General features: G+C 45.8%; 1 protein-coding gene across 1 annotated transcript in view; it reads left to right on the forward strand.

Moving 5' to 3' along the window:
* Sptz (zinc finger FYVE-type containing 26 spastizin) overlaps positions 1 to 17873 on the forward strand; it is a 105622-nt gene that overhangs the window by 82049 nt on the left and 5700 nt on the right. The window contains exons 37-46 of the mRNA XM_077681253.1: positions 904 to 1147; positions 2842 to 2937; positions 3016 to 3075; positions 5691 to 5837; positions 8421 to 8618; positions 9485 to 9693; positions 11090 to 11255; positions 12275 to 12334; positions 15083 to 15265; positions 16747 to 16797. Coding sequence (XP_077537379.1) covers positions 904 to 1147; positions 2842 to 2937; positions 3016 to 3075; positions 5691 to 5837; positions 8421 to 8618; positions 9485 to 9693; positions 11090 to 11255; positions 12275 to 12334; positions 15083 to 15265; positions 16747 to 16797 — 1414 coding nt within the window. The remainder of the gene's footprint in view (positions 1 to 903; positions 1148 to 2841; positions 2938 to 3015; positions 3076 to 5690; positions 5838 to 8420; positions 8619 to 9484; positions 9694 to 11089; positions 11256 to 12274; positions 12335 to 15082; positions 15266 to 16746; positions 16798 to 17873) is intronic.

Here is a 17873-nt window from a genome sequence, read left to right on the forward strand (position 1 = left end):
GAGTTCGAATCCCCGCGGGTACGTGCTTTTTTTTTTTTTTGTAAAATAACTTTTTTGTTTTCCGCCGATGTTTTCTATATTGAGTTCACCTTTTTTTGGGCCGCAACGTTCATGGCTACACGAACTAGTTCACAAAACGCGCGCAGGCTGGCACATGCATGGCGCGCTAGCGAGTTCTCGTTGGCGTGCTGTTGCCATAAGCCCACTGCTTGCCCACTGCTTGCAGGCAGTGGGCACAGGCCAGAATGAACAGACCCTTGGCCTGGTGCGAACACGCTTTTTACGATACAGGCATGAGGGAGGCAAGCTCCAATTATGGGGAAAAGCGCATGACATTTGGGCGTCTACGGGTACGCGGAGGGCGTTCATGCACTGCGTAGGTTTCGGCTAGTGAATGCTACGATTCCAAGCCGTCCTAGGAGGCTTATCTTTATGCATTTTTACAGCTGACAACATGGCAGAAGCGCGGTACGATGATTACTGAGTTATTGAGAATGCCCATCCAACAACGCCAACGGTTGTGTTTTACAGAACCGAAACCGAAACTTGTTTGGTTGCTCACCTTGGGCATCGTCCAATCACGGTGCCCGCTCCTCCTAACGTCACAGCTTTAGTTGGTGCGGCCGCCGCAAACCGCGCATGGTAGTTTTTCTTCTTTCGCGCTTTGTAAAATAATTACCGATTTGTCAATCGTAAAAACGATGAAAAGTGTGCTAATTTGAGCCAGTCTACACAGTGCAAGCAAAAACGGGAGCTTGACAAATTCACTTCAGTGTCCCTTTAATGCGTTGGACGCAACGTGCTTCATACTGCCCTGACATTCACATCATTTGGGATGGTAGTTTCATCAAGGCAACAACACCCTAGACACTAACAGGCCCGCAACAAACTCTCTTTTGGCAGGACGTCCACTGCTCCAGATGGTGCGAGCAACCGGCGGAAGCTTGGCCGTGGTCTCAACTCTGACCCAGTGCCCGAGCGCAAGCTGAGAGACCGCCTCATGGAGACTGAGCGCATGGCTCTGGCCCTCGAGGTCTCCACCAAGTGCGGCCTTGAGACGTCGGGGGTGTTTGCGGCCTGGGGGTTTGCCCTGCTGCGTGCTGGCGACTGGTCGTCTGCCAGGGAGAAGTTCTCGCACTGCCTGCAGGTGCGGCGATGCGAAGGTTGTTCAAGCATCAGGGACCTTTGAACCCAGCGTCTGTTGGCAAAGACCTTCTCTTAGCATGACCTTTGAACCTAGTATCTCTTGGCATAGTTTTGCGCTCGAATTAGGTGTGGCTTAAGGGTGCACCATATTGAACCCTAAACACCACCTTGTTACCTGACAAGCTTACTGTAAAGTTCCGAGAGAACGCCCACTGAAACTACGGATATATGAAGAGAAAAATATGCGAAAAGCTGCAAAGAAGTGGCTCCAATGCCCGCTGAAACTACGAATATGTCACATAACAAGATTGAAGCCGTTCCACTCAATGTAAAAGCTGTCTGAAGTGCAGGGCAGTGATTTGCCATAACGGGCTGTAACGCTGTTATCCGCTCACTGCTACCACACAATGAAATTCCAATTTCCCGCCTTCGACGTGCTCGCGCACCCTCTGCCTGAAACTGCACCAGCGGGAGTTCCGTTCTTCTTGTGCTTGCTCTTCCTCCCACACGTGCCGGCGTTGCACTGCCACTTTGTTCCGCTTACTATCATAAAAACCAACCCAACGAGCATTCCTAACTAAATGAACGAGGGTGCTGGCAGTTAAATACATATATTTTGTCTCAAATGTACCTACACTTTTTTTTGCACTAAACAATAGGGAGATGTATGCCAAGCGCCAGTGGTTCATGAGTTTCGAACGCTTATGACTTTATAATCCGCTTGGCTTTCGAAGCCTGTGGGTTACGCCATGACGACGGGACGCCATGTGGCTCCACTTGGGTCCAGTGAGCGAGCTACAGTGACAAGGCAGGCCCCTAAAGTGCCTGCACTTAAAAATGCAGCATCAGCAACCTTTCGAGCGGAGTGAAGAAATGTACAAGAAGGTGACAGCATTCACACACGAATAGAAGATTCACATTAATCTGCTTATTCATAATTTCTTAAACCATCAAACAACTCACCAGGAGCTCCACCACAACATCCAATGCTTTCAAAGGCATCAAAGCTAGCATGGCTTTAGGAGTCCGGCAATCTTCGGGGGCTTTTAATGTATTCAGTATTGCGCTCCTAGATGGGGCTGGGTAATGTTTTGGGGAGGGCGTTCTCTTGGAACTTTACGGTCGAGTCCAGAACTGATACGCCATGTTGCGAGTTTATTTATCTGATTTACTCAAATTTTTTTTCCAGAAATAGTGAGTTCAAAAGTTTCAATTCTTCTCGCATTATTCTCCTCACAATTCACTAATTTCGCATTATAATAGTGCACTGACAAGTTCTCAGTGCTTGATTTTAATAGATCGTGAGCACTTTCAGCAAGCAAAACTATACATTAATGAGCAAAAATATACTGGCAATGAGACCAGAAAAAATTGAAATTGTGAAGACTTAGGTAGTTTCAAAAGTCATCGAAAACTAGCATGACAGCACCGTGGTGCCTCTTCCAAATATTACTGATAAACTAGAGCTCGAGAATCGCACAAAATAGTAATGTAAAGCTTTGTTAAACTATGCAGTGTAGCCACAAACAGGAGTTGAACTTATTTACTTCAACATTCCTTCGTTTGTTGTTATAACTCAAAATTTCGTAAAGCAGACCATTGATAAAACACTGCATTGTTGCTGAGAAGCTCATAATATACCAAGTAAAGCCACAAGTGGTGTCCCTCGGTATAGCTAATAATCTTGCATTGCAGAAACTGAAGGACCGCAGCAACTCATCTAGTGAGAGCCCATTGCTCAAGGAAATCATCGACAATTTGGAGAAGTCCCACTACCCTGGCATAAGCAAGGTACGAGGAGCTACGGAAGTTTCCTTTCAACTCAAGTCTTAATTTAAAGGCCCATTCAAATCTGCTGTTATCTTGCAGGCTGCTGCGATCTTCTGTGCCATTGGGAGTCTGAAAAGTATCAAAGATCCCACTGTCGAGGTGAGTGAGTGCACTTTTATTATCATCTCCTTACTCCACTTAATATTCAGTTCATTCGTTTCAATTGTTTTCTGAGAACAGTGTCTGTAGCTATTAGCACCTCATTTACCTTTCTAGTGTGCAAAGAATTATAAGGCATTTATATGCAAATTGAGTTGAATTGGGTCTGTGGCAGTTGTGAAAAATTGGAGGCAAAAAGCAAGAATGCTCGCATGTACGAGATTTCGGCGCAACGTAAAGATCAAGGGGGTCAAAATTAATCCGGAACCCCTCCACTACGGTGCACCTTATCGCCTGCGTTGCGTTGGCATGTTAAACCCCACAATCGATCAACCAGTTGTGAAAAATTAAATACACGCAACGTGACGGGAATTTAATGTAGCAATGAATAAAATAGATTTAGAGTCGTAAAAAAAAACAAATAACTGAGCTTTTTCAAGTAACCAAGGTGTTGACCTGCTTCTCTGAATAACTTGCGTCTACGCACGAGTCGATAGCGTGCGAGAGGATTCGGTTCTATTGGAAGCTGAGGGGAAGCTTATGCGGCAATTTGCTGGCATATGTGAATAATTACTGAGGCAGGTCTGGAATGGAAATATTCACCTACTTTCGGTACTACCAGCAACAAAACGCTAAACTGCTTCCCCAAACACGGTCTACCCTATGGTGTCATCATTCACATTTTTAAATGTATGCCATGAAGACAAAAAACAACTTTGTTTAATCCAAAACAACTAGGTAGGCTTCAGTACTTTTCTCAGCTCTATTAGTGGGGAAACCACCACTATTTCAACCACAAAAGACGATTTTTAACTTAAAAAACGCAAGAGGTATTGAAAAACTTTCAAATTTCGGGTGAAAGTGACGTGTTATGAGCAGGAGTGACGTCATGTGGGCCAGCCCTGAAAACAGTTTTCAGTGCGTTGTACCCCTGTCACACGGCAGATCTAATGACATTTAGAGCAAGTGTCATTCGCTCTAAATGTCGTTAATTCGGCGCTACACGAGAATGCCGAATGACGTTTGAGGCGAATGACATTTAGCGGCTAACTGACGTCCCGGACCTCAGTTAGTGGCCAAATGAGTAGCCTCGACAGCAGTGGCGCGTCACTAGAGAAGAAAGTTCAGTAATAAACCAAAGAATACGGTTTCTAAAAACTGTCAGTAAACTTATATTTTTCTCTTCGTATTGTTGTTCAAATGTGGAAAGACAAACAAGTACTGACAAAAACGGAAATCTCGTCCCCAGTGCGTGCGCTACCCTAATACGGATTTTTTTGTGGTCTTTTCTCGGCTTGTGACATCTACTGATGTCACCTAAACGGGTGATTCTTTATTTTTAATTTTTAAATAATCCTTTGTTATGTTTTCAATGCATATTATGTCTGAAAAGATTCTAGATGCGCCTAAAATATGGTTTTGCGAGCTCGCTAATCGTCGCCTCTGTCACAATCAAATGACGTCTGTTTCGCCGTGTAGACCCGCACGGTGGAACCGAATATCATTAACAGCTAATGTCATTCACTTTGAATGACATAAGATTTGCCGTGTGACAGGGGTATTAATAGCACGTTATTATTGAGGTGATATACTATCAAACGAAACTAGAGGCCCCAGTACGTCATTATAAGAGGTCATTATAAATGTTACAGGCAATCGATCAGGGTGTCGCCACTGCTTCACATTTTTTCTTTGATACCTCCATTATTTATTTGAATTTTGCGATAAAATTGGTGTCACTGTTATTGGGACAAAGCAGTCTTTCCAAAGAACCACACCTGTATTTTGTCTTCACGTCCCCCTTAAAGTGTGGCTTGATAAATTTTTGTCATTCTACGGGGAATTGTGGTGTAGCCGTTATTTCATTACGGCTGGATTTGTTATGCGGCTGAAACCCAATTTTACGAAGTCAACAACTGCGCCCAAACTTGTGTAAAACCCGGAGATTCGTACAAATCGCAAAGTGTGGGACTGTGTCAACAAAGGACAGATTTATTTCTCACCTTACAAACAGGTTTTCTTGTTACCTTAGAAGCACGCTTTTTCCCCCTCGCATGCAGTTTGTATGCTGAGACATTACACACTTTTGCACTTCTCGTAGCCTGACGTAGTGATAGCAGCCAATTTCTCATTGCATGCTCATGTCTTGGCGATACGGTCAGTTTCACAAAGGTTTTTGTGCCGCTATTTTCTGCCTGTTTTTTTTCAAGAAACCTTCATGAAATTGGGTTGTACTGACAGTTCTGCTTCTGGGATCAAGTTCTTGCGCACATTTGAACCCTGTGGATAGCAAAACCGGGTATTGGAATTAGTGCTTAATATCGAGAAATCCGTAAATAGGTTTTCATAAAATCGGCTTTCACCTATACGGCAGTGGTGATTCTACGTGCTGTTCAAGACTGCCCTGGCGATTTCTAGGTCTCTCTTATTTGTCATTTTGGACTGTCCTAAACTGCTTCAAGGCAGCTCTGTATGTTTTTTTTTTTTTTTTTTGCCGATAGAATTTTTACTGCAAGAGCAGTTCTGCACTGCCCACGAAGTGCTCAGAACTGTTCCAGAGGGGCCAATAAAAGTGGACAGCCAGTGCAACTTATCCAGTGTACTCTTTCCCAAAGGTGAAGTACCCAGTGGCCGAGCTAAAAGGGGTGGTGTACTCGGAGTGCAAGCACTACCTGGAGCAGTACGGCAGCCACCGGTCCATGCTCAGCTACCTCTTCAGGCACGGCCGCGTCAGCCAGGCTCTGGAGTACTACCTGGCCAAGGTACACTGCGTTGCCGCTACTCTTCACCCCATCATTTCCTTTTTTTCTTTTTGTCGTCAGATTTAGTTTTGTAGTGTAGCGCTGCTGCTTTATTGTGAGTGCAGGAGGCCACCACTTCAGGGGCTGAAGTGGTTTTTGGACAAGGGCAGCAAAAGTGCGTCGTAATTACTACTTTCTATTTGCGTTCAAGCTCGCAGCACTGACGTATGTAAGGGGTACTGAATGGGCATGCCCTTCCCCGCTTTTCCTCGAAATGAAGGTCGTCAAGAGCCACTGGCGTGCGGCATTCTAGGCTTCACTGGAAGTTGCATCAAAGAACACATACGGACACTAACCGAGAGAACTAACTTTTGGACTGCTGGAGTGATTTTAATGAAAATGTGAAATGGCACGAACGATGTGGTGTTGTTCCCTATCTTTCTTCCTCATCACCATTTGGGCTGTTTAATCTTCGCAGTTGTGTTGATAGCCGACCCATCCAAGCTCCTTTGTTAGTTGATTTTGATGAAACTCGCCAGGAGTGTTTATCTTGTTGCTGCACTGTCGTTCTCTCACCAACCCATCCTTACTGCTGCTTTCATCAAGATGAAGGTAGCACTAAGGATGGGACGGCAAGGATGGCAAGCGCTAAGGATGGCAAGGATTGCAAGCACTGGGGATGGCAAGTCAGTGCGGCAATTACTTGAGGCAGTACTGGTATGCTACCAGAGCAGATAAGACGGGCACCGAAATGGTACCTTCCTGCAGTCGCAGCCGTACCAGCTTGTTCCGAACCAACCCAGCGTCTGCAAAATGTCTCTCACTTGGCAGCAGGTGTCCCATCTAATTACCGGTATGGCTGCTGATGGGACAGTAAACAAAGTTTGGGAAGACCAAGGATTTAATGGAGAAGGGGATGAATACAAATTTTGGGGGCAAAGAACGGACTTGACAAACTCACGGTAGAAACGGATGAAAACTTTGGAGCAGCTCCTTCATCCTGCTGTGAACATGAACATGATGATGATGATGATGATGATGATGATGATGATGATGATGAAGAAAATTACGAAGGTGATTATAATGATAATAGCCAGAGTTAGTCAATATACACCTGTCACAGAACTCCCGATAGCTTCCCCGTATCAAACCCGCCGCGGTGGCTCAGTGACTAAGGCGTTGCGCTGCTGAGCACGAGGTCGCGGGTTCGATTCCCAGCCGCGGCGGCCGCTTTTCTGATGGAGGCGAAAAGCAAAAACGCCCATGTGTACGACATTTCGGTGCACGTTAAAGATCCCCAGGTGGTCGAAATTAATCCGGAGCCCTCCACTACGGCGCGCCTCATCGCCTGCATTGCGTCGGCACGTTAAACCCTACAATCAATCAATCAATCATCTTCCTCGTATCAAAGAGTGGTCCACGGTTCTACGGCGTTCTAGTCAACAGGGCCAAGAACGGGGCAAGTTGACCAGCCTGCCATCTGTCAGCCGACATTTGAAGTAGTTCTCAAGTGCTTGTGGCTGCTGTCTTAAGTCACAAAGGAAGGAGCATGAAAACATTAGTAAACGTTACTAACTCATTGTTTTCTAGTTTGAAAATTGAGCCTTATTTAGAAAGTTTCGTTATTACAAATAAATGTTTAGCGAAGTTGTTTTTGTTAGGGCTGCCACCTTACCCCGAAAAAAAAAAAAAAAAGAACTGGCCCTTTGGGGAGGGGAAGGGTGTGGTGTATAGAATGTTGAATTTGTGGTGAGAAAAAACAACATGCTTCTTTTTTACGTGCAATGCCATTTATTGTAGTGTTTTCCTAGAGAGAAATCAACGTAATGTTTGAACTGAAAATGACTGAGGTTTTGGTTATTGCTCTGAATTTGCTGCACTGAAAAGTAGCCGCACATACTTCGTCCAATAAAAGCTCTCTTCTTTGCATCTGAACTGCAGTGGCGGCATTTCGTTACATTGTTCCTTCCCTTGGTCCCCCTCCATCTCGGGGAGTGCACTCGCCTGCGTATTACCTCTGCTCACATGTATTTGCGCGGCTTGTCGACATATACTTATCATTGTAGTTGCTGAATTGATGCTTATGGTACACGCAAAAAAAAAATAGTGGGGCTCTTCGATTTACAGTCTCAGACTCTCCGCGGGTAGTCCGAGGATTCCCCGAAGCCATAGGGATACATGGGAAAATCGAATGCCGGACTGCTTCTCGGGGAGTCCGCGGTGAGTCCGAGACTGTAAATCGAAGAGCCCCAATAATAATCGCTGCAAAATGGCCAGAAAACCAGGCAATGATGGCCGGTTTTGGCTACAGTCCGGCAACTGGCAACCGGCCCAGTGTCCAAAAGATCGATCGGCTCTCACGACCTGGTTGCTGAAGTGGAAATTTGCGACTTGTGCATATTGAAGTACTCTGGCATCCCCCTCCGCCTCTGATGATGCTGGCGATGATGATGATGATGATGATGTCCACATCCCCTTTGATCTGTTGTCTCACATCCTCCTCTTCCTTTTTGGTGCTGATGAAGAAGATAATGATGATAGTGAGATCCCCCGCTGAACTTTAGTCTCTCCTCCCCCCTCCCCCTCTTCCCTCTCCCTCTGCAGGGCTGCGAGACGGAGCTCTTTGTGGAGGAGCTCCTGCAGCCCTCCCTGAAGCAGGGCAGCCTGGATGGGCTGCTGGACTCCCTGCGCCAGACGGAGCCCAGCCTGCAGCGCTGGTGGCCCACCCTGCTGGCCGTCTGCCGGAACCTGCAGAAGCGCGGCCGCACCCACACCCTCTACGCCCTGCAGCTCTTCATGGAGGTGCGTGCGTGTGCATAGTGCGACTTTGTACGACTTTGGCAGTATACATATCTAGGTGTATGTATATAGCTGTACGTGTATAGGTGTACGTATATAGGCGTACGACTTGGGAGGCCTACAACTTTGGCAGTTTACGTATATAGGTATACATATACATGTGTACGTATATAGGTGTACGACTTGGGAGGTGTACTACTTTATGCATACAGGTATACGACTTTGGCAGTACAAGGCCCTTCATATATACCGTATTTTTGCACGTATAACCTGCACCAAAAATGCAAAAATTTCAGGGGTGAAGTAGAGGTGCAGATTATATGTGAGGTATTTCCTGCGAGGCAATGCGCATTGGGCCGTGATGCCCCTACAGCAGTAACAGCGACTAAGCCACTGTTATCCCACTGACAATGCTTATTTGCACACACATCTCAACAATATACCAGGCTGAAAAAATGTCCGCGGCAAGTCATCTAGTTGCGTAGTCAGCTAGGTAAGTTCTTTTGCATAAACAAATGTGTAAGTTTGCTTGAGTGGAAGCTTTGGTCCATCCTTTTATGTATAAAATATGTTGGCAATATGTGGGGATATATATATATTTTTTTTATTCGTCGATGGAAAGTGGGGGTGTGGGTTATATGCGCAAAGATACGGTATATATAGAGGATTTTAGTGGTGTAGAATGTGAACTTTGTGACACTGGGCACTGCCGCATGCATTGAGGCAGTGTAAAAACGGTGAGGAAGGAGTACGGATCCCTGGGGTGGTAAATTGAGCTGATAGCCACAAAACGAATATGTTCCCTGTGCACCTATTTTTTTCATTGTCGAAAGACGCAATTCTGACAGCTGTTACGCGCATGCGTGCAGGACTACCTGCGTGCAGCCGTGACGAGCATCCAGTTCTACGAGAGCCCACCCGCGGGCAGCTACTCGGAGCTGCAGCAGCGGCTGAGGCACCTGGCGGAGGCCCGGAAGCACCTGGAGACGTACCTGTCCAAGTACACCACCTGGGAGGGCCACCGGGCCAACCGCACAGGCACCCAGGTGCTCGCCATGGCACCCAAGGAGGTCAACCGGTGAGAACTGCCAAGCTCTCATAGGGCCTCCCTCGGCTGACACAGTGACCTGAAATGGCCCTTAGCTACACATAGACTGCATGGCAGGGACTTGAAGCTCATTGTGGGGAAACTCATTGAGGGGTTTTGTTGTCCTCCAAATAAAATGACGCACCCGCCGTGGTGGCTCAGTGACCAAGGCATTGTTCTGCAGAGCCCAAGGACGCGAGTTCGATTTCCGGCTGCTTGTCTGATGGAGGCGAAAAGCGAAAACGCCCATGTGTTCGAGATTTTGGCGCACGTTAAAGATCCCCAGGTGGTCCAAATTAGCTCGGAGCCCTGCACTATGGTGTGCCTCATCACCTGTGCAGTGTAGGCGCGTTCAATCTCATAATCATTTGAATAGAACCCCTGTTGTCTCTTCCCTCTTGATCCCTCTCCTCAGGAAAGGTAACATAATCGCGAAGGGAGGGTATAGAGGAGTGTGCTTGTGTGTGTACGAACTAACTACCGTATTTTCGCGCATATAATCCGCCCCTGCATATAATCCGCACCCCGAAGTTCAGCCCGCCGGTAAAGAAAAAAATTGGCCGCGTATCTGCTCCTTTGCTCCTTTCGTTGCAAATGTCGTCAAAAGACATAGTCTTTGTAGACATTTGCCAAGGAAATGTCCCCCCTTTGCTTTCCCACTCACCTCTCATATCCCTTGTGTATTAATTTTCTGTTCTATATTTGCGTAATGTCTTGTTCATATTCAGCAAAGTTGACAAGTATGAACATATAAACCGGGCTTAGACGCTCACATTTGGCTGTGAGTATATAAGACTATGGCCGAGTGGCTGAATCGAGTCACAGACAGACAGACAGACGGATGGACAGACAGACATACAGACAGACCAAGGGTTTAAGTAGCTTAAGAAAGACTATCGTCTTTAAAAAATCATCACGTATTGACCGCACATCTGATACAGGAAAGGCTGCACCAAAGCTGCTACTCAAGCAACGCATCACATACTATGTAGACAGAAAAAGCGTATATTTAGCAAGCAGAATACACTGACTGCAAGGTGAAAGTCACAATTCTCTAATAAAATTCAGTTGTTAGAGTGCGCTTGTCCTTGTTTTTTCTTCCTTGTCCTTCTATGTTTTGTGCAATCGCTGCCCTGGAAGGCTTAGTCAGTGTTACTGCGTAGGAGCTTCATGGCACAACGCGCATTGCTGTGAAGCTGCACTGAACGAAAAATCTCCACACCCCTACTTTGTCACTGAAATTTTCACATTTTTGGTGCGGATTATATGCACGAAAATATGGTATCCTACGTCAAGAGTGTTTCCTTTGAATTAGTGTTTGTCGTTTTAACGTTTTGTCGAGTCTTCGTTACAGCACCCAGTGACACGTGCTGTGATGCCCATGCAGGAACGTGAGCCAGGTGAACATGCAGATCGACATCACCCGCTTCCTCGCGGCGCGGGAGACCGAGCGGCAGGGAGAGCTCCTGCAGCCCTGCCTCAAGGACTGCCCCGAATGTGTGGCCCCGACCCTGTTCAGTGAAAACACCGCCAAGACCGACCTGGCCTGCCTGGTACGTCTGGCGACCGACCTACGTTTCTCAACCAGAAAAGTGACAGGACCTGCACAGTGAAAAAAAAAAAATCCAAGCCGTTCCACTCAATGTGAAAGCTGTCGCAAGTGCAGAGCAGTGATTCGCCATAATGGGCTGCAGCGCCGTTATCTGCTCAATGCCACCGCCCAATGCAATTAAAATTTCCCTCCTTCGCAAAGCTCGCGCGCCCCCTGTCTGAAACTGCGCCGGCGGGAGTTCTGTTCTTTCTGTGCTTGCTTTTCCTCCCGCACGGGCCGGTGTTTCACTGCCACTTTTGTTTTACCTTACTATCGCAAAAATCAGCCTAACGGGCGTTCCTAACTAAATGAATGTGGGCGCCGCCGGCTAATTACATATATTTTGCCTCAAATGTGCCTGCAGTTTTCTTTGCGCTAAAGAACGGGGAGATGTATGACAAGCGCCAGCGGTTCACGAGTTTCAAACGTTTGTGACTATATAAACCACTTGGTTTTTGAAGCCTCCGGGTTACGCCGCGATGACAGAACGCCTTGTGGTTCTACTTGGGTCTAGCGAGCGAGCTACGATGAGAAGGCGAGCCCCTAAAGTGCTCTGCACTTAAAAGAAGGGATGAAGCGATCTGCACGTACAGCTAAAGTTGCCTGCTTCTGTTTTGGCCTTCCCGTGTGTCTGGCTTCCTGTACAGCTGCAACATTGTGCAAAAAGCAAAGTGTTATGTGGAGAAGTTAAACAAACATAGGTGCCATGCAGCAAAGCCATTTTCTTTCTTTTATTGACGTTGTGAGCGTTGTTTAAACAGATAAGGAACGCAAAATTTTGCCAAGGGATTCCCAAACCCCATGAAAGACCTGCAGGCACGTTTTGAGCTGAATAAAGTTTTATTGGAGGACGTCCTCAGATTTGTACTTTTAGAAAGGTACTGGCTGTTTCACAAATCAGATTTTGTGATTTTTGTGTCCTTAGCAGTTTCTTCAAAAGGAATATTCTACTAAAATGTTTTTCTCTCTCTTTCTCCGTAGGTGCTTGTCAATGGGAGAAATGTCGAAGAAGGCTTTGGCCTTGCCTTTAGAATCATCCAGGTAAACTATGCCGCTGTTTTCAATTTTTTCTCATTGCTGCCAATTTTTTTTAACTAAAAAAAATGTATGAAACGTCCTATGAACCAAATCAGCCTTACTAAAGCAAGAAACGAAGCTTTGAGGTTCAATAGATTGCCATGTCTCGATACCAGTCATGCTAATTAAAGTGTGCGCTACAATCAGTTAAAGCTATATATAGCAAAAAAAGAATTAAAAGCGTGGTGGTATCCAGGGGAGCTTCCGACACTTTCATCACGGATGTCGCAGATGTGAGCTAGTGAGTTCCTAACCTCTGTAAAAGCTGCCGGAAATTGAAGACGAATGTTGGCTTGCAAAAAAAGAAGGCGGTGGTGGTTGAAATTCAAAAATCTGCTTTATGTTCTGGTCATCTGACAATCGAGAAATGGCTCAAAAACGAATGAATACACAAAAAGTAAATCCAAATCATTGCGAGAGATGTACAGGGCAGAGAAGTGTGATACCAAAAAGGAAAATTTCAGTTATAACTTTAAGTGTAATGCTTTGCTTTTTTCAGCTAGAACAGATTGCTCAGGAACAAAGAGTTTCATAGAGGAATATATATCAGAAGTGATGGTGTATGTGTGATCTGTAGAAAGGAAGCGTAAACCTTTTTATACGTATTATCAGACATAGCATCCATATAAATCTATCTAAAGCCTTAGGGTTTAAATGTCATGCAGACAAAGCAAACTACAAAGCCATAGAGATGACTAGAAGGAGATCTGGCAAGGAAAACCAGGGAGGAGACCGTAACTTAATGGCTACCACCCAATGCAAACAAAATTTAATTTGAACATGTTGCTATAAGCAGCGCTAAAATTATTATGGTTGTATAGCACAGATGCATTAGATTGGATAGATAGGTGATTAGATGAGATAACACATAATCACCCAGATACAGAGCAGATACCGAAACAAACATCATTGTGATCACCTTTTGAGTGGCTTCACTTGTTCTACCATTATCAATGACTAAAAATACTAGATGCTAAATCTGGTTTAGAAACAGTTCCTAATTTAATGGTATCCCTGTCATCTTGGCAACGCAGTCTGAAGTGGTCATCTTCCCTTCAAGCATCTTATGTCCGTGCTCCTACCAATCTTTTTGTTGCTCGTAACAGCATTAGTGAACCTCAGATGGTCACTGCACACTTAATGCCTGAGCCCGCTTCACATCTCTTAAGGGGCCATGAGGACAAAATACCGGTATAGTGCATTAAAAAGGCTGTTTTGTCCCAATGACAGCGATACCAATTTTATCGCAAACTTCAAACAAACAATCGAGGTACTAAAGAAAACATGTTCAACAGTGGCGACTCCCCCAACCACTTTTGGCGATTTTCTTGCGATGTCACAGAACCTTGTTTGCGTGATTGGTAGTTACCGACTTAAGTTACCGCTAAGACACAGAACTGGGCGATTGTAGAGGGGCCACTAGTTCCCGTTTGATGTTTCCACTGGAATGGCAACGCACAGTTAACACACTGATATCGATGTTTTTGGTGACGGCTGATAGCACGTTACTCCTGCTGATGTTGCGTCACTATGAGGTGAAGTTTGAAAGTTTTAACAACCAAGCTGTTTCAGCTTGAGTTCTATCCGTGCCTGGCGTCACCGAAAGCTCTGCGCAGTAAAGTGGAGAAAAGAAAAAAATATCACCATCGTCCCGTAGGGGAACCCTGAGTAGTATGCGAAGCAGCTATGGGGTTGACTGAAGTTCCCATTAGTTTTCAGTTCGATCGCGGCGTTGTGGGAGGAGAATGAGGGGAGCAGAGCGCACGCACGCGTCATTTATACCGCGGAGCTACAGTGGCGCCCCCCAGCGGGAGTATGCAGCGGCTACCGTCGCGCCTCTAACCCTAAGCTGCTTCGCATTATCGCGCGCGGAGCCACAGGTGTTGCCATTTGTTGCGCAATCCCGTAGGGGAGAGGAGGAATTCCAGAGAGGAGAAGGAATGCCTCGCATACTACTCAGGGTTCCCCTACGGGAAGATGACGACGGTGGCTGAACGCGAAGCTATCTCATGGTGGATTCTTTGGTTGGCCAATCCCTAGGGGCATTCTGCCACAGTCATCATCAGCGGTGCCTGGACAGGCATGCGCAGTGAGGGTGCGGACAGCGGACAACAACGACAACGACAAGGGAGAGAGGGACACAGCCCCGAGCATGAGATGCTTCGCATCTAAAAACGCTAGGCCAAGAAGTGTCGGGGAAGAACGCGAGGAGCCCACGAGCAGGTGTTCGGAGCCTGCTTCTCAAGAAAAAAATGCTTCCCGTGGTCGGAATCGAATCTGGGTCCCTCGCGTTATGAAACCGGCGTCTATCTGAATGCGCTATCATTGCATTCCGGATGCACAGCATTTCCTTTGTGTTCAAAGCACGAGCGTTTGCTTTGGACTTTAGATGGGTGGATTGTGGACGTTGGTTTGACTTCGTATGCATGGAGAAAGCTTTGATTTTTTTACCGCCTTTCTTTTGAAGAAAGGGGCAGACCTAAGAAAAGCCAAGTTAAAGGTAGTGAAGACCACCATCGCCGTTGTTTTCGCAGTCTTCTCATCTCAATTGAGAAGGTGGCCAAATTTCTTCGCTAAAATAGAGCTGAAAGAACTACCAAATTCTTTATAATTTAAACTGCACTAAGTTGTATTTTATCTTCACGTACCCTTTGATGAAGTGTTGCTCACAGAGGCGTCCTCCAATTTTCTTTTTTTCTCATGCATCAACAGGAGAACCACGTAAATGGTTCCTTGGTGTTTGAGCGGGCAGCACAGACGCTCGTCTCAGCGAAGGCGGTGGCCCAGGTGGAACGCTTGGTCGGATGCATCCAGAGCTGTGGCTACCCCGACCGCTACGACACCGACGCCGTGGTGCTCGTCGCCATCCAAGAGTTGATGCGCTCCGAAGATGAGGTGGGCATCTTTATCTGAGGAGGGGTGGCTGCTGATTGGTGGAAAGGTGTTCCAGTCATTCCGAAGCAGCTGCTGAAAGTACATGTTTTCTCGAATCTAATGCACACTTGATTTTCACGACCGAAGAAAAGGAAAAGGGCAGCAACTGTTTTCTTTATGGGACAAGCCATTTATGGGTGCAAGAACTTCATTTATTATTGCACTAAGACGGTTCTTGTCACCCCCTTCAAGTCGCAACATACTGTCTGATGAACTTTGCATAGTGCTGCCTTTTCAAGCTGAAGTGAAAACTCAGAAAAAGATTTTTAAGATGTTCAGCAATAGGTTGTCGCGGAGACGCAGTTACTTTTGCCATTGTGTGACGGTTTGCGGGATTTGTCCCAGGACGCTGAGTTTCGCGGCTCAAGCGTTTTAAGAAGTATATACAGAGCTCAAATTTTTGAAGCAGTGAAGTATTTGTCGAAAACTAACTATCGAATATAAAATTGAATTTAAGGCAGATCCAATATCAAAACCTATTCAGTTTGTACAATTCAAAATTCTAAATGTGAACATCTTCGACAGAACTCTGTCTGATTGGGTTTTAAATGCAGAGCATTTCTTTAACTCACATGTAGCGTCCGCCGTCCGTCCGCAACAGCTCAGCGCGCAGGTGCACCCTCTCCCCCACTCCTCCTCTCCCACATCACGCTACCCTCCTCGCTCTCAACAACAGGTCCGCACCCCTCCCCCTACACTATATAAAAAAATAATACTTACCGGTGCCAGGTTTCGATCCCACGACCCTGCGGGCGGAACGCAAGGTACATGGTGCTCTACCCACTGCGCCACAAAGCCGACACAGAATGGGAGGCTACGAACGCGCCTTATATCCTTGACTCATTCAAACTACGTCAAGAAGCTGCTGATACAACGCATTCACTGCCTGTGGGCGGAACGCGAGGTACATGGTGCTCTTCCCACTGCGCCACAAAACCGACACAGAATCAAAGGCTACGAACGCGCCTTATATCCTTGACTCATTCAAACTACGTCAAGAGGCTGCTGATACAACGCATTCACTACCACCAACTCCCCAAACACTAAACGTTAACGCAATACACCAACGCCCTATGCGACGCATTTACTCGAGTCCCCCTCGCGGGGAGATGGGCCCAATTTTTTTAAACTTGAAGAGGCAAATACACCAACCAAGGGCATTTATTCAAAGGGACCGCTTTAAATAAACGCCCTTGGTTGGTGTATTTGCCTCTTCAAATTCGAAATTCTGGATGTTTGTGCACCCCTAAATATTTTCGATATCTAGATATCTAGGAAGGTAACCTTTGCACACTGTGGAGACGTTGCATCAAATTTTATTTATTTCATAATTTGAATGACATGTTCAAATCTCAACAGGTTTGGGAATGTCTAGACAGAAAACTTTTGCCATGTTTTCCAAACATTGCTGTTTTTTTTTTTTTCTTTTTACTTTCGTGCAGAAAAAGGATTTGGACCTGCTGGTTAGGTGCCTTAAAAAGGATGTCAACAAGGTGAGGTTACTTTTCAGCAATTCAAAGCCGCAAGTTGTAATTTTGAAATGTGTTGAAAGATTCCTTCATTTCTGTGCTATATGTGTGGAAAGAACAGTTGCCCAAGAAAGAGTGTTGTACCGTAGCAAATAACATGACGTGTAGCAAGTTGAATATTGGCTGTTGGCTACTTTAGCTACCGTTGTTTCCTAATGCAAAAGGATATAAAAAAAGAAAAGCATTTTTTGTCGTTCTAACTACAGCTCTTTTAAAGTTGCTGCACTTTTCCATGAAGTTAGCCCCCCTGTCCTGTCCCTTTTCATTTTGGTCCCTTTTCTTTTTAAGTTTTGCTGTGAGCAAAGAGAACTTTTGAGGGCTATATACATGTTTATTGGGGTCCTTAATGCTTAGGTCGTCAAAGTTTTGCTCCATTTTCTGCCCAACTGCATTATTGTAGGTGCTTCAAGCACACAGTATCCAATTTTGTGCCTTCAACATGAACTGCTGTAAGCTAAAGTTTTTTGTTGTTGTTTTCCAAAGAACCAAGCAGCATGAAAATGCTGGCAGATACACATCGATAGCTTCAAATCTTCAAAGCATGGTCTTTTGTATATGGCAAGCCTTGATCTTCAGCATTAACTGTGCATGAATACCTTGCACTGCATTTGATAACTTCTTCGTAATTACTGTCAACTGCTGCGAAACACACAGTTGCACTTTGGAATTGACTTCTTAAGGGGGGGCGCGGCTTTCAACTTCGGAAAAATGACCAAAACATCGTTTTTTTTGAAACCCGCATATTCGGCTTCTATGTTTCCTATTCTGTGCGTCTGCAAAGTTTTTACGCTGAAAAGCGTCGCAAAGTGGCATAAAAAAATACTTTTGTCAGGCGCGGTGACAAACTATCAGCGCAAAAGGGCGAAAAAACGGCAATTTTCGGAGCGCTCTATCTCCGCAACGGTGCCACCGGGCGCGGCCATTTTGATATGGTTAGATCGGCCGAGCGATCGTTTTTCCGGTTCCGCTCGTCTCTGTTATCTTCGTTCATTCACAAACGCACAAACGGCAGAAAAGAAACGACGCACAAACGAAGCTAG

Source organism: Haemaphysalis longicornis, unplaced genomic scaffold (genome assembly GCF_048455015.1).
Source record: "Haemaphysalis longicornis isolate Haplotype H1 unplaced genomic scaffold, Haemaphysalis longicornis Haplotype H1 scaffold_8, whole genome shotgun sequence".
NCBI classification, from domain to species: Eukaryota; Metazoa; Arthropoda; class Arachnida; order Ixodida; family Ixodidae; genus Haemaphysalis; species Haemaphysalis longicornis.